The sequence below is a fragment of the Coenobita brevimanus genome, chromosome 71 (genome assembly GCF_032717465.1).
Source record: "Coenobita brevimanus isolate Jiangsu-jjx chromosome 71, ASM3271746v2, whole genome shotgun sequence".
NCBI classification, from domain to species: Eukaryota; Metazoa; Arthropoda; class Malacostraca; order Decapoda; family Coenobitidae; genus Coenobita; species Coenobita brevimanus.
This window is the reverse complement of record NC_137024.1, coordinates 34851227-34865334: the sequence shown is the minus strand read 5'-3', so window position 1 is coordinate 34865334 and position 14108 is coordinate 34851227. Positions and strand designations below refer to the sequence as shown.

Here is a 14108-nt window from a genome sequence, read left to right as displayed (position 1 = left end):
GTAGGGCTGCATGATGTGTGCAGCTGTGTTTGCATGTATGGTGCATACATGTAAGTGTTATATAATTTACACAGGAAGCTATGTATATCTGTGGTGTGTGGGGTGTGGGTATGTCGTGCAAGTATAGGTTAAAGAGAGTAGGGGACAAAACAGATCCTTAGGGGACGCCGTTTGTGAAGTTTCTGATGTTAGAAGACTGACCGGCAAATGTTACGTGTGCACATCTGCCTGCTAAGTAGTTTGCCAGCCATCTTTTTGTGTTATTGTGCATGTTTGTGTTGAGTATTTTGTTTGTGAGGTTGTGGCAGGGGATGACATCAAAAGCTCTGCTAATGTCTAGTGTGACTAGGAGTGTTCTGTGTGGTGGCCTAGCTGAATTCATGCCATCAAAAACTCTCTGTGTAAGGTCTGTAAGAAGGGTGTTTGTGGAATGTAGTGGCCTAAAGCCATGTTGTGACTGGGTTAGGGAATGTGATGTGTGACTAGTTGTAGTACCAGTCATTCAGTGACTTTAGAGGGGGTGCAAAGGAGTGTGATGGGGCAGTGTGAGGAGGGTAACCTGGGGTCTTTGTTGAGTTTAGGGATAGTGATGATAATGCCATGCTTCCAGATGTTGGGTATTATGTTGTGTGGGTAGCTGAAGTATGATATGCTGGTGAGTGCTTGTATGCCTTGTGTTCCAAGGTGTTTAAGGTGAATGTTGCTTATGTTGTCTGGTCCACAGACAGATGAGTGTTTGAGGATGTTAATGATGTGCTTCGTCTGGTTGTAAGTGAAAGGTGCGTAGTCTGGATCTGTGAGGAACTATCTCTTACATTAGATGATACATCGGTCTTCGGGATGGGGGTTTAGATGGCTGACTTGTGAAAAGTGATTGATGAGAGTGTTTGCTTGTTGTTTGTTTGAGGGTATGGTGTCTGTTGTTGTGATGGCAGCATGTGATTATGTGGTGTTGCTGATGGAAAGTGTGATGCTGTTTAGTGTTTTGTTGAGTTTACTGGTGTTTGTATTGTGGTCGAGTGTTTGGAGGTAATTTTTCCAGTTGAGTGTTTGCTGTTCTGATATTTTATTGTTTATTTGAGTGTTGAGTTCTTGTATTTGTTGTATGGTGTCTTCTGTATGGGATGTTGGGGAGGGTCGCAGTGTGTCTCATTGTCTGATGAGGCCTTGAATTTCTGGTGTGAAGTTGGGGTTGTGTCTCTTTCTGTTGCCTCTAGGGATGTGTCTTTTGTCTGCGATTTGTATAATTGTATTGAAAGTGTGCACAGCGGTGTTGATGTTTGTGATGGGTGTACTGTTTAGTGTTTCGAAATGTTGTTCTGTTTCACTTACAAAGGCCTCCCAGTTGGCTCTCTTATAATTTGTGTGTGTGTGTTTGTGGCCAGCTGGGGTGGTTCTGGTTTTGGCAGTGATGATGATTGGGAGGTGATCAGAACCTAGGGTTTTGACCACTCTCCATGATGTAGTGGGGGCGAGGTTTGGGGAGCAGAAGGTGATGTCTGGAGATGATGGGAGGAAGAGGGCTTGGTATGGGATATGAATATGTTGATGTAGATTATTCAGTATGAAAAGATGATCTGTCTGGGATTGTAGTACCAGCCCTCTGTCTGTGTCAGGGTTGTTGGCATGCCAGGCTGACGCCATGGCATTGAAATCACCACCCAGGATGATGTTGGGTATGTTAGTGATGTGGTGTATCTGTGGAGAGTAATTGTGTGGTACTGTGGGGGACGACTGGGGAGGAATGTATGTGTTAGTGATTGTTATGTGTGATTTGTTACCAGTGCATATTTTAACTGATTGTATTTCTGTTGTGGTGTCATGTGGGGGGAGTGACTTTGTGTGTGCACTGGTATCTGCAAAGTTGATGGATTTGTGTACCAGGGTGATGAGTCCTCCGCCACCGCCATCTGCCTGGTCTTGTCGAATGGTGGTGAAGAGTTAAGCAGACCACTGTATTTAATATTTACGGAATCCTTAGGTCGAGGCAAACTACCTAACATTTGGAAGAAAGCAAACATTGTTCCCCTATTCAAGAAAGGGAATATACAAAATCCACTCAACTACCGACCAGTATCACTAACCAGTGTTGTAAATAAGATACTAGAAAAGCTGACAGGGAAAGTTTGGGTAAAACATCTAGAAGAACACAGTATGATAATAGAGAGGGAGTTTGGTTTTAGAAAGGGAAAACCATGTGTTACTAATCTATTAAGCTACTATGATAGAGTTACAGAAACATTACAGAAAAGAGAAGGATGGGTGGACTGTATCTATTTAGATTTTAAGAAAGCATTTGACAGAGTACTGCTCCAAAGACTTTTATGGAAACTTACCATCAAGGAGGTATTCAAGGCAATCTGTACCGTTGGATGTAGGATTTTCTTAGAAAAAGGGAAATGAGAACAATATGAAGGGAAATTACTCATCATGGAGGGAAGTGACCAGCGGAGTGCCACAGGGCTTCGTGCTGGCACCAATTATGTTTTTAAAATATATAAATGACAGACGGTAATAATGGAAATGAAAGCTAACTAAATATGCTAGCATATAAAGCAAAAGTACATAGGAAAATTACTAACACTGATTCTTGCAAAGAGCTGCAAGAGGAATTAAATAAGCTTAATGAATGCGGCAATAAATGGCAAATGGAATTCAATGTGGACAAGTGTCATGTAATTAAATTTGGTAAAACTGAGACACGACCAGACTGGGATTATAAGTTAGGAAGAGCAACCCTACACATATCAGAAAGAGAGAACGATCTAGGAGTAATTATCAATAACAGACTATCTCCAGATGACCATATCAGTGAGAAGGTACGTAACATGTATACATTGCTTGCTAATATGAGAATAGCATTCATATATATAAATGAAGACATGTTGAGAAAGATAACATCATTCATCAGACCAACCCTGGATTATGCATCAGTAGCATGGAATCCTCAACTCAAAGAATACATACATAAGACTGAAAAAGTACAAAGGGCAGCTACAAGATGGATACCAAGCTTAAGGGATCTAAGCTACTATGTAAGATCAGAAAAACTGAATCTACCAACACTACAGGAGAGAAGGAAAGAAGGAGACATGATTATGCTATATAAATGCATCTCAGGGGAGGAGAAAACAGACATAAATGAATATATAATCTATGGAGAAGCATCAGCAAGAGGACACTGCAAAAAACTACATAAAAAGAGAGGCGATAAAGAAGTTAGGATATTCGGTTTCCCAAACAGGGCAACTGATCAGTGGAATGCACTATTGAATGAAATAGTGTGTGCCAAAACAATTCACAAATTTAAGGATATGTACGATAAATGTGGTTTAAGACACGGGACAGTACGAGCTTGACTCATTCCTGTAAAGATACAATTTGGTAAGAATTAGGTAAGGTAAGAACACACAATAATATCAGCAGTCATGGAGGAAAACAACGAAGCTCAAGAAGAGACTGAAGAGGCGTTTAGGTTAAGAAAGTACGAGGAAGGAGGGGCAAGGCCATTGAAGGTAAAGTTTAAGTCTCAGGCAACAGTAATCGAAATTATCAGTAGAACATGGAAATTATCAGACAAGGAAGGGTTAAAAAATGTTTGGATAAGGAGAGATGCAAATGAGGAAGAAAGAGCTAAAATACAGTAGTAAAGGAAGCAAAGGTAAAAAACAAACAGAGATGCCTCAATCCTGTCTGGGGTGGCCACAAGCAAATTGCCTCCACGTCACCCTGTCCCCTGCCATTTCACTGCCCTGCTCCCAACTCACACCCCCCTCTCTCATATACCTCTCCACCCCATCCCTCCACCTCATCCTTGGCCTCCCCCTCCATCTTCCCCCCTCCACCTCACTCACATACACTCTCTTCGTCAGTCTTTCACCCTCCATCCTCTCCACATGGCCAAACCACCTCAGTGTGTTCCTCATAACGCTTCCTATCACATCCACATCCACACCACGACGCTCCTTTATATCCTCATTCGTCAGCCTTTCTCTCCATGTGACTCCACAGGCTCTCTTAAATAACTCATTTCCACTGCTCTCACTCTTGACCTGTGTCTTTCCAACAACGTCCAAGCTTCACTTCCATATGTTAGAGTTGGTATCACAACACTGTCATGTAGTAACTTTTTCACTTCCATGCTCACTTCCCTGTTTCTTATCACTGCTTTCAAAGAACCAGCAACCTTTCTTCCCTGCTGTACCCTTTCAAGCACTTCATCTTCCAAATCTCCATCCTTACTCATCACACTACCCAAGTACTTAAACGTACTCACATTTTCCAATTCCTCACCATCCAACCTCGCTGTACATTCACTGACTTCACCTCTCTCAAAGACCATCATTTTACTCTTCCCTACATTCACCTTTAGATTCCATTTCTTACACACTCTCCCAAACTCATCCACCAAGCCTTGCAGCTCCCCTTCGTCTTCACTCAACAACACAGTATCATCTGCAAACAACAGTACAGGGAGTTTCCAAACACTATCCTCTCTCACCAGGGCCACTCCAACATCCACTACCCTACCTTGTACTCAGGGATGTTCTACATACGATAATTATCGTATTTGTACTATAATTTGGGGTGCTTGTACGATGTACGATATCACATTCAAAATATACGATAATTTTTGTCTTTCAGCTTCCCTAGATTTTTTTTATATGTACTGCAGGTTAACAACACTCAGTATTCCCGCCACATGGTTCATTGTGCCCATACCCCAGTAACCCACACTTCCACTGAGTCACTCATGAAATTCCTTTCCCCTCCCAGTCCCATGGGAGGTCAGGGCCAAGCCCGGCCGACCCCATAAATGTCAAGGACTTAGTTCAAAGTTTGAACCAACAAATGAAATGTTAAACAGAATGAACAATCAGACTTTGTATTCAGAGGAGTGTGAAGAATGTGAAGTAGGCCTATGTATCCCATCGGACTCGGAATGAAAATGCAATAAATGAAAATGTAGACGCTAATATTTTTAAGAACAATCATTTTTTCTGCATAACTAAGTTAAATAAGTAATTTCATTGTACCATAAAATACCTATGAATTAAAAATGAACAATTTATTCTTTGTTTTAATTGAAAATTTACCTGTACGATAATTTTAGGGTAAGATACGATAATTTTCATGCTACGGTACGATATATTGGGTCTCTGGGCAGAACATCCCTGCTTGTACTTCTTTTATTACCCCATCCTTGTACAGATTGAACAACCATGGAGACATGACATATCCCTGTTTCAACCCAACCTTCAAAGAGAAAAATTCACTTAGTTCACCATCCACACACACTGCAGCCTTAGCACCATCATACATACTCTTCACAGCATTCAACAGTTTCCCATCTACTCCATATATTCTTAATACTTTCCACAATCCTTGTCTATCCACCCTGTCATATGCTTTCTCCAAATCCATGAAAGCTGCATACAACTTCTTTCCCTTCTCTAGAAACTTTTCCACTAAAGATCTAGGAATGAATATCTGATCTACACAACCTCTTCCCTTCCTAAAGCCTCCCTGTTCTTCTCCAACTATTTCCTCTGATCTTTCTCTAACTCATTTTGTAGAAAAGTGTGACCAAAATATTAGTAAGAATGAAAAAATTGAGTGTAAAACTTCTTGTTTATTTCAGAGAACAGAAATATGCCTCACACAGCTGGTTGTGGTTGAAAAAAAAAACAGTAAAGTGGGTAAAATAGTGGTTTTTTTCAAGTGGGTTTTACTGGAAAAACCCAGGGGGGTACAACCAGGTTACCCACTTTGTTGCCAACCCAGGTACTGTCGGCTACATGCCGACGGCAGGATTGTACAGGTTAAATTGTAACTTCAGGATTGCATATGACATTACCAGCCATGAGAGTTACAAAATGAGTCTAAATTACAAAACGGGCAACTATCATGACCTGAAGAAGTACTTTTTAGAAACAGATTGAGAAAAAGAACTTGGAGGACATAATTTAAATTTTATCTATAGAAAATTCTGTGATCTTTCTGAAACAAGAATCCAGAATTACATCCCACAGCACAATGCAAAAGAAATGAAAATAAAGAAATGGTTTAATACAATGTAAAAACGCAAAAGAAAAAAAAGAGACTTGCTGTGGAACAGATACAGACGACAGAGTTGGGAGAGGGCATATAATAACTATAAACAGGCAAGAAATGATTATATAATGATAAGGAGGGAAGCTCAGACACAGTTTGAGGAGGAAATTATAAATAATAGTGATCAACCTAAGATTCTTTACAGCTACATCCAAAGCAAAACCAAAGTTAAAGATAAAATACAGTCCATTACAGATGATGGGCTCATCTATACACAAGAGAAAGATATATGTGAAGCACTAAATAAAAACTTCCGAGCAGTTTTTACTAACGAAAGAAATTGAGAGAGAGAAGACATGGAACATGCACGCCCACATGTATTACCAGATATACAAATATCAGAAAAAAAAAAAGTACAGTAAGAGTTACGTAAATTGGACAAAGGAAAAGCAAATGGTCCTGACAGAATTTCAGGTTGGGTGCTACATGAATGTGCTGAAGAGTTGTAGTAGTAGCAGTAGTTGTTCCCTAGGCAGTCTGGCCAAACAGCCCCGAGTCCCTTAGGAAGGCCATGGCTGAGACCGGGCTTTCCCACAGAGCTCTCAAAGAGTGTATGTTGTGTTGCTGGCGTAGGTGATTGTGTGCAATGCAGTTTTCCATGATGTGCTTAATAGTATGGGGAGCTGTGCTGCATCCTGGACAGGCATCAGCGATGGAGTCATCCAGCCTCTTCTGGTAGCATAAGAGGGCTGGATGGTGCCCACATCTCAGCCTGGCCAGATGGACCCTGTCCTCCCGATGGAGATAGCATTTGGAGAGGTGGATGTCAGGAGGCCGTGCATGCAGCTGTGTGTTGTCTTTAAGTGACTGAATGGAGCGGCGAGTGATTTAAGTGTGGATATGCTTCTGGAACCTGGTCTGAGATGGGCGAGGGGGGAAAGATGACAGTATATGTGTATGATATTGTGTGCTGTGTGTTGTTTTGATGTTCCTTGGTGTGGGTGGATGTGCTGCCATGTAATGTAGTGGATGTTGTGGGTTTCTGGAGGCTGCAGCAAGAATCTGGGTGCCTCTCATGTCTAGATGATCCTTGACTTTGAGGACTTTGGTTTCTTGATGAAGGTGGTCTGTGGGTGTAGTAGCTGTGCTGCCCGTGATTATTTCTAGGGCCTTGTTCTGTATGGTCTGTAGAGTGTTGTAGTGTATTAAAGTGAGGTTAGAAGCCCAGGCAGGGCTTGCATAATTCATCACTGAACATATGTATTGTTTGTATACTGTAGTAGTGGTTTGTTTGTTGTGTCCGAATGTTGTATGGGCAAGTGACCTCAAGGCATTAAGTCTTGGTGTTATTTTACTTTTAATGTTTGTGATGTGTTGTTTAAATGACATTAATGTATTGTATGTTACACCAAGGTGTGTGTGTGTGTGTGTGTGTGTGTGTGTGTGTGTGTGTGTGTGTGTGTGTGTGTGTGTGTGTGTGTGTGTGTGTGTGTGTGTGTGTGTGTGTGTGTGTGTGTGTGTGTGTGTGTGTGTGTGTGTGTGTGTGTGTGTGTGTGTGTGTGTGTGTGTGTGTGTGTGTGTGTGTGTGTGTGTGTGTGTGTGTGTGTGTGTGTGTGTGTGTGTGTGTGTGTGTGTGTGTGTGTGTGTGTGTGTGTGTGTGTGTGTGTGTGTGTGTGTGTGTGTGTGTGTGTGTGTGTGTGTGTGTGTGTGTGTGTGTGTGTGTGTGTGTGTGTGTGTGTGTGTGTGTGTGTGTGTGTGTGTGTGTGTGTGTGTGTGTGTGTGTGTGTGTGTGTGTGTGTGTGTGTGTGTGTGTGTGTGTGTGTGTGTGTGTGTGTGTGTGTGTGTGTGTGTGTGTGTGTGTGTGTGTGTGTGTGTGTGTGTGTGTGTGTGTGTGTGTGTGTGTGTGTGTGTGTGTGTGTGTGTGTGTGTGTGTGTGTGTGTGTGTGTGTGTGTGTGTGTGTGTGTGTGTGTGTGGAGAGTGTTGTTTATGGTGAGGTGTGGGATGTGACTGTGTTCTGCTGTCCAGTTTGTGAGAAGGGTCACTGCAGATTTGGCTGGGGCTATTTTGAGCCTGTTTGTGGTGAACCATTCGTGTAGTGTGTTGAGGTAGGGCTGCATGATGTGTGCAGCTGTGTTTGCATGTATGGTGCATACATGTAAGTGTTATATAATTTACACAGGAAGCTATGTATATCTGTGGTGTGTGGGGTGTGGGTATGTCGTGCAAGTATAGGTTAAAGAGAGTAGGGGACAAAACAGATCCTTAGGGGACGCCGTTTGTGAAGTTTCTGATGTTAGAAGACTGACCGGCAAATGTTACGTGTGCACATCTGCCTGCTAAGTAGTTTGCCAGCCATCTTTTTGTGTTATTGTGCATGTTTGTGTTGAGTATTTTGTTTGTGAGGTTGTGGCAGGGGATGACATCAAAAGCTCTGCTAATGTCTAGTGTGACTAGGAGTGTTCTGTGTGGTGGCCTAGCTGAATTCATGCCATCAAAAACTCTCTGTGTAAGGTCTGTAAGAAGGGTGTTTGTGGAATGTAGTGGCCTAAAGCCATGTTGTGACTGGGTTAGGGGAATGTGATGTGTGACTAGTTGTAGTACCAGTCATTCAGTGACTTTAGAGGGGGTGCAAAGGAGTGTGATGGGGCAGTGTGAGGAGGGTAACCTGGGGTCTTTGTTGAGTTTAGGGATAGTGATGATAATGCCATGCTTCCAGATGTTGGGTATTATGTTGTGTGGGTAGCTGAAGTATGATATGCTGGTGAGTGCTTGTATGCCTTGTGTTCCAAGGTGTTTAAGGTGAATGTTGCTTATGTTGTCTGGTCCACAGACAGATGAGTGTTTGAGGATGTTAATGATGTGCTTCGTCTGGTTGTAAGTGAAAGGTGCGTAGTCTGGATCTGTGAGGAACTATCTCTTACATTAGATGATACATCGGTCTTCGGGATGGGGGTTTAGATGGCTGACTTGTGAAAAGTGATTGATGAGAGTGTTTGCTTGTTGTTTGTTTGAGGGTATGGTGTCTGTTGTTGTGATGGCAGCATGTGATTATGTGGTGTTGCTGATGGAAAGTGTGATGCTGTTTAGTGTTTTGTTGAGTTTACTGGTGTTTGTATTGTGGTCGAGTGTTTGGAGGTAATTTTTCCAGTTGAGTGTTTGCTGTTCTGATATTTTATTGTTTATTTGAGTGTTGAGTTCTTGTATTTGTTGTATGGTGTCTTCTGTATGGGGTGTTGGGGAGGGTCGCAGTGTGTCTCATTGTCTGATGAGGCCTTGAATTTCTGGTGTGAAGTTGGGGTTGTGTCTCTTTCTGTTGCCTCTAGGGATGTGTCTTTTGTCTGCGATTTGTATAATTGTATTGAAAGTGTGCACAGCGGTGTTGATGTTTGTGATGGGTGTACTGTTTAGTGTTTCGAAATGTTGTTCTGTTTCACTTACAAAGGCCTCCCAGTTGGCTCTCTTATAATTTGTGTGTGTGTGTTTGTGGCCAGCTGGGGTGGTTCTGGTTTTGGCAGTGATGATGATTGGGAGGTGATCAGAACCTAGGGTTTTGACCACTCTCCATGATGTAGTGGGGGCGAGGTTTGGGGAGCAGAAGGTGATGTCTGGAGATGATGGGAGGAAGAGGGCTTGGTATGGGATATGAATATGTTGATGTAGATTATTCAGTATGAAAAGATGATCTGTCTGGGATTGTAGTACCAGCCCTCTGTCTGTGTCAGGGTTGTTGGCATGCCAGGCTGACGCCTTGGCATTGAAATCACCACCCAGGATGATGTTGGGTATGTTAGTGATGTGGTGTATCTGTGGAGAGTAATTGTGTGGTACTGTGGGGGACAACTGGGGAGGAATGTATGTGTTAGTGATTGTTATGTGTGATTTGTTACCAGTGCATATTTTAACTGATTGTATTTCTGTTGTGGTGTCATGTGGGGGGAGTGACTTTGTGTGTGCACTGGTATCTGCAAAGTTGATGGATTTGTGTACCAGGGTGATGAGTCCTCCGCCACCGCCATCTGCCTGGTCTTGTCGAATGGTGGTGAAGAGTTAAGCAGACCATTGTATTTAATATTTACGGAATCCTTAGGTCGAGGCAAACTACCTAACATTTGGAAGAAAGCAAACATTGTTCCCCTATTCAAGAAAGGGAATATACAAAATCCACTCAACTACCGACCAGTATCACTAACCAGTGTTGTAAATAAGATACTAGAAAAGCTGACAGGGAAAGTTTGGGTAAAACATCTAGAAGAACACAGTATGATAATAGAGAGGGAGTTTGGTTTTAGAAAGGGAAAACCATGTGTTACTAATCTATTAAGCTACTATGATAGAGTTACAGAAACATTACAGAAAAGAGAAGGATGGGTGGACTGTATCTATTTAGATTTTAAGAAAGCATTTGACAGAGTACTGCTCCAAAGACTTTTATGGAAACTTACCATCAAGGAGGTATTCAAGGCAATCTGTACCGTTGGATGTAGGATTTTCTTAGAAAAAGGGAAATGAGAACAATATGAAGGGGAAATTACTCATCATGGAGGGAAGTGACCAGCGGAGTGCCACAGGGCTTCGTGCTGGCACCAATTATGTTTTTAAAATATATAAATGACAGACGGTAATAATGGAAATGAAAGCTAACTAAATATGCTAGCATATGAAGCAAAAGTACATAGGAAAATTACTAACACTGATTCTTGCAAAGAGCTGCAAGAGGAATTAAATAAGCTTAATGAATGCGGCAATAAATGGCAAATGGAATTCAATGTGGACAAGTGTCATGTAATTAAATTTGGTAAAACTGAGACACGACCAGACTGGGATTATAAGTTAGGAAGAGCAACCCTACACATATCAGAAAGAGAGAACGATCTAGGAGTAATTATCAATAACAGACTATCTCCAGATGACCATATCAGTGAGAAGGTACGTAACATGTATACATTGCTTGCTAATATGAGAATAGCATTCATATATATAAATGAAGACATGTTGAGAAAGATAACATCATTCATCAGACCAACCCTGGATTATGCATCAGTAGCATGGAATCCTCAACTCAAAGAATACATACATAAGACTGAAAAAGTACAAAGGGCAGCTACAAGATGGATACCAAGCTTAAGGGATCTAAGCTACTATGTAAGATCAGAAAAACTGAATCTACCAACACTACAGGAGAGAAGGAAAGAAGGAGACATGATTATGCTATATAAATGCATCTCAGGGGAGGAGAAAACAGACATAAATGAATATATAATCTATGGAGAAGCATCAGCAAGAGGACACTGCAAAAAACTACATAAAAAGAGAGGCGATAAAGAAGTTAGGATATTCGGTTTCCCAAACAGGGCAACTGATCAGTGGAATGCACTACTGAATGAAGTAGTGCTTGCCAAAACTATTCACAAATTTAAGGATATGTCTGATAAAAATGGTTTAATGCACAGGACAGTACGAGCTTGACTCATTCCTGTGAAGATACAATTACGTAAGAACAATTAGGTAGGAACACAAACTAACCTTGCCAATGATCAGGTTGACGTACTGGGCAATACAGTGCATGATGATGATGAGGCCATGGTACAGAAAGCCAATGGAATGCCAATAATGGAGAGTGGTGTTGACGCGAAGCAGCAGGAACGCCATCCCCATGTATGCAAAGTTCTGCATCTTCACGAACCACGAGAACCAGTCATATGCTTTCTGACACTGAGAGGGACAGATGTGGTTGTTTATTATCTTCATAGTATCATCATTATTGTTGGCATAATTTTTTCCCAGTTAGGTGGTATTTTAACATTAATCAATTAATATACTGAGTAGTGAATCAAGGATGAACTTGCCTAACCTTTTCACTACAAGAACGTTGTGAAGAGTTATACCATCACGTGTTGGCACTTAAATAACCAGGCAGCTCTGCTTTCTATCTATCTATCTATTGCCAGACGCCTCAATCCCGTTTGGGGTGGCCACAAACAAATCGCCTCCAAGTCACCCTGTCCCCCGCCATTTCACTGCCCTGCTCCCAACTCATACCCTCCTCTCTCATATACCTCTCCACCCCATCCCTCCATCTCATCCTCGGCCTCCCCCTCCCTCTTCCCCCCTTCACCTCACTCACATACACTCTCTTCGTCAGTCTTTCACCCTCCATCCTCTCCACATGGCCAAACCACCTCAGTGTGTTCCTCATAACGCTTCCTATCATATCCACATCCACACCACAATGCTCCTTTATATCCTCATTCGTCAGCCTGTCTCTCCATGTGACTCCACAGGCTCCTCTTAACTAACTCATTTCCACTGCTCTCACTCTTGACTTGTGTCCTTCCAACAACGTCCAAGCTTCACTTCCATACATTAGAGTTGGTATCACAATACTGTCATGTAGTAACTTATTCACTTCCATGCTCACTTCCCTGTTTCTTATCACTGCTTTCAAAGAACCAGCAACCTTTCTTCCCTGCTGTACCCTTTCAAGCACTTCACCCTCCAAACCTCCATCCTTACTCATCACACTACCCAAGTACTTAAACGTACTCACATTTTCCAATTCCTCACCATCCAACCTCGCTGTACATTCACTGACTTCACCTCTCTCAAAGACCATCACTTTACTCTTCCCTACATTCACCTTTAGATTCCGTTTATTACACACTCTCCCAAACTCATCCACCAAGCCTTGCAGCTCCCCTTCGTCTTCACTCAACAACACAGTATCATCTGCAAACAACAGTACAGGGAGTTTCCAAACACTATCCTCTCTCACCAGGGCCACTCCAACATCCACTACCCTACCTTGTACCTCTTTTATTACCCCATCCATGTACAGATTGAACAACCATGGAGACATGACACATCCCTGTTTCAACCCAACATTAAAAGAGAAAAATTCACTTAGTTCACCATCCACACACACTGCAGCCTTCACACCATCGTACATACTCTTCACAGCATTCAACAACTTCCCATCTACTCCATATATTCTTAACACTTTCCACAATCCTTGTCTATCCACCCTGTCATATGCTTTCTCCAAATCCATGAGAGCCGCATACAACTTCTTTCCCTTCTCTAGAAACTTTTCCACTAAAGATCTAAGAATGAATATCTGACCTACACAACCTCTTCCCTTCCTAAAGCCTCCCTGTTCTTCTCTAACTAATTTCTCTGTTCTTTCTCTAACTCTGTCAATAAGTATCCTACCATACACTTTACCTATTATACTAAGAAGACAAATGCCCCTATGATTACCACACTTCCTTTTCCCCTTTTCCTTTGTACAAGGGAATAATTATACCTGACTTCCAATCCTCCGGGACTCTACCTTCCTCCCAGGCCAATCTGCACATCTTCCACATCCATTCTACTACTATCTCTCCCCCATGCTTCAGCATTTCACCACACACTCCATCAATTCCTGGGGCTTTCCCCAATTTAACTTTCTTCATTGCTTCCACAACTTCAATCCTACTGATTTCTTCCTGTCTTCTCACCTCCCTCCTTCTCCCAGCCACTTATACTCGCATTACTTCCATCCTCTATGTTCAACAATTCCTTAAAGTGTTCTCTCCATCTGCTCACTTTTTCTCCCTTCTCCATTAGTAATCTACCATTTTTATCTTTCACTCCCCTGCTAATTTCACTTCCACCCTGTCTTACTCTTTTCACCTCTTTCCAGAACATTTTCTTACAGTCCCTCCACTTTACACTCAAATTCCTTCCAAATTCCTCATCCACTCTCTTCTTACTCTCTCTTACTAATCTTTTCACCTCTCTCCTTCTTTCTACATATAACTCTCTCTTCCGCCTCTCAACTTCTTCCACGCCCCTATTTCTCATCCATTCATTGTATGTTTTCTTCTTTTGTGCCACAGCCTGTCTCACCTCTTCAGTCCACCACACTGTTCCTTGCACCCCCCTCCGTCTTCTCTTCCTTCCACACACCACATCACATGCTGCACATATTTCTTCTGTAAATATCCTACACACACCTTCCACTTCTCCCATCTGCTCTAATTCATATTTGCCCAATCGTTCCTCCACTTCT

At 42.1% G+C, this 14108-nt stretch overlaps 1 protein-coding gene across 1 annotated transcript in view; it reads right to left on the bottom strand.

Moving 5' to 3' along the window:
* frj (membrane bound O-acyltransferase domain containing farjavit) overlaps window positions 1-14108 on the bottom strand; it is a 179931-nt gene that overhangs the window by 30406 nt on the left and 135417 nt on the right. Inside the window, exon 9 of the mRNA XM_080277842.1 lies at window positions 11579-11767. Within this exon, the coding sequence (XP_080133968.1) occupies window positions 11579-11767 (189 nt within the window). The remainder of the gene's footprint in view (window positions 1-11578; window positions 11768-14108) is intronic.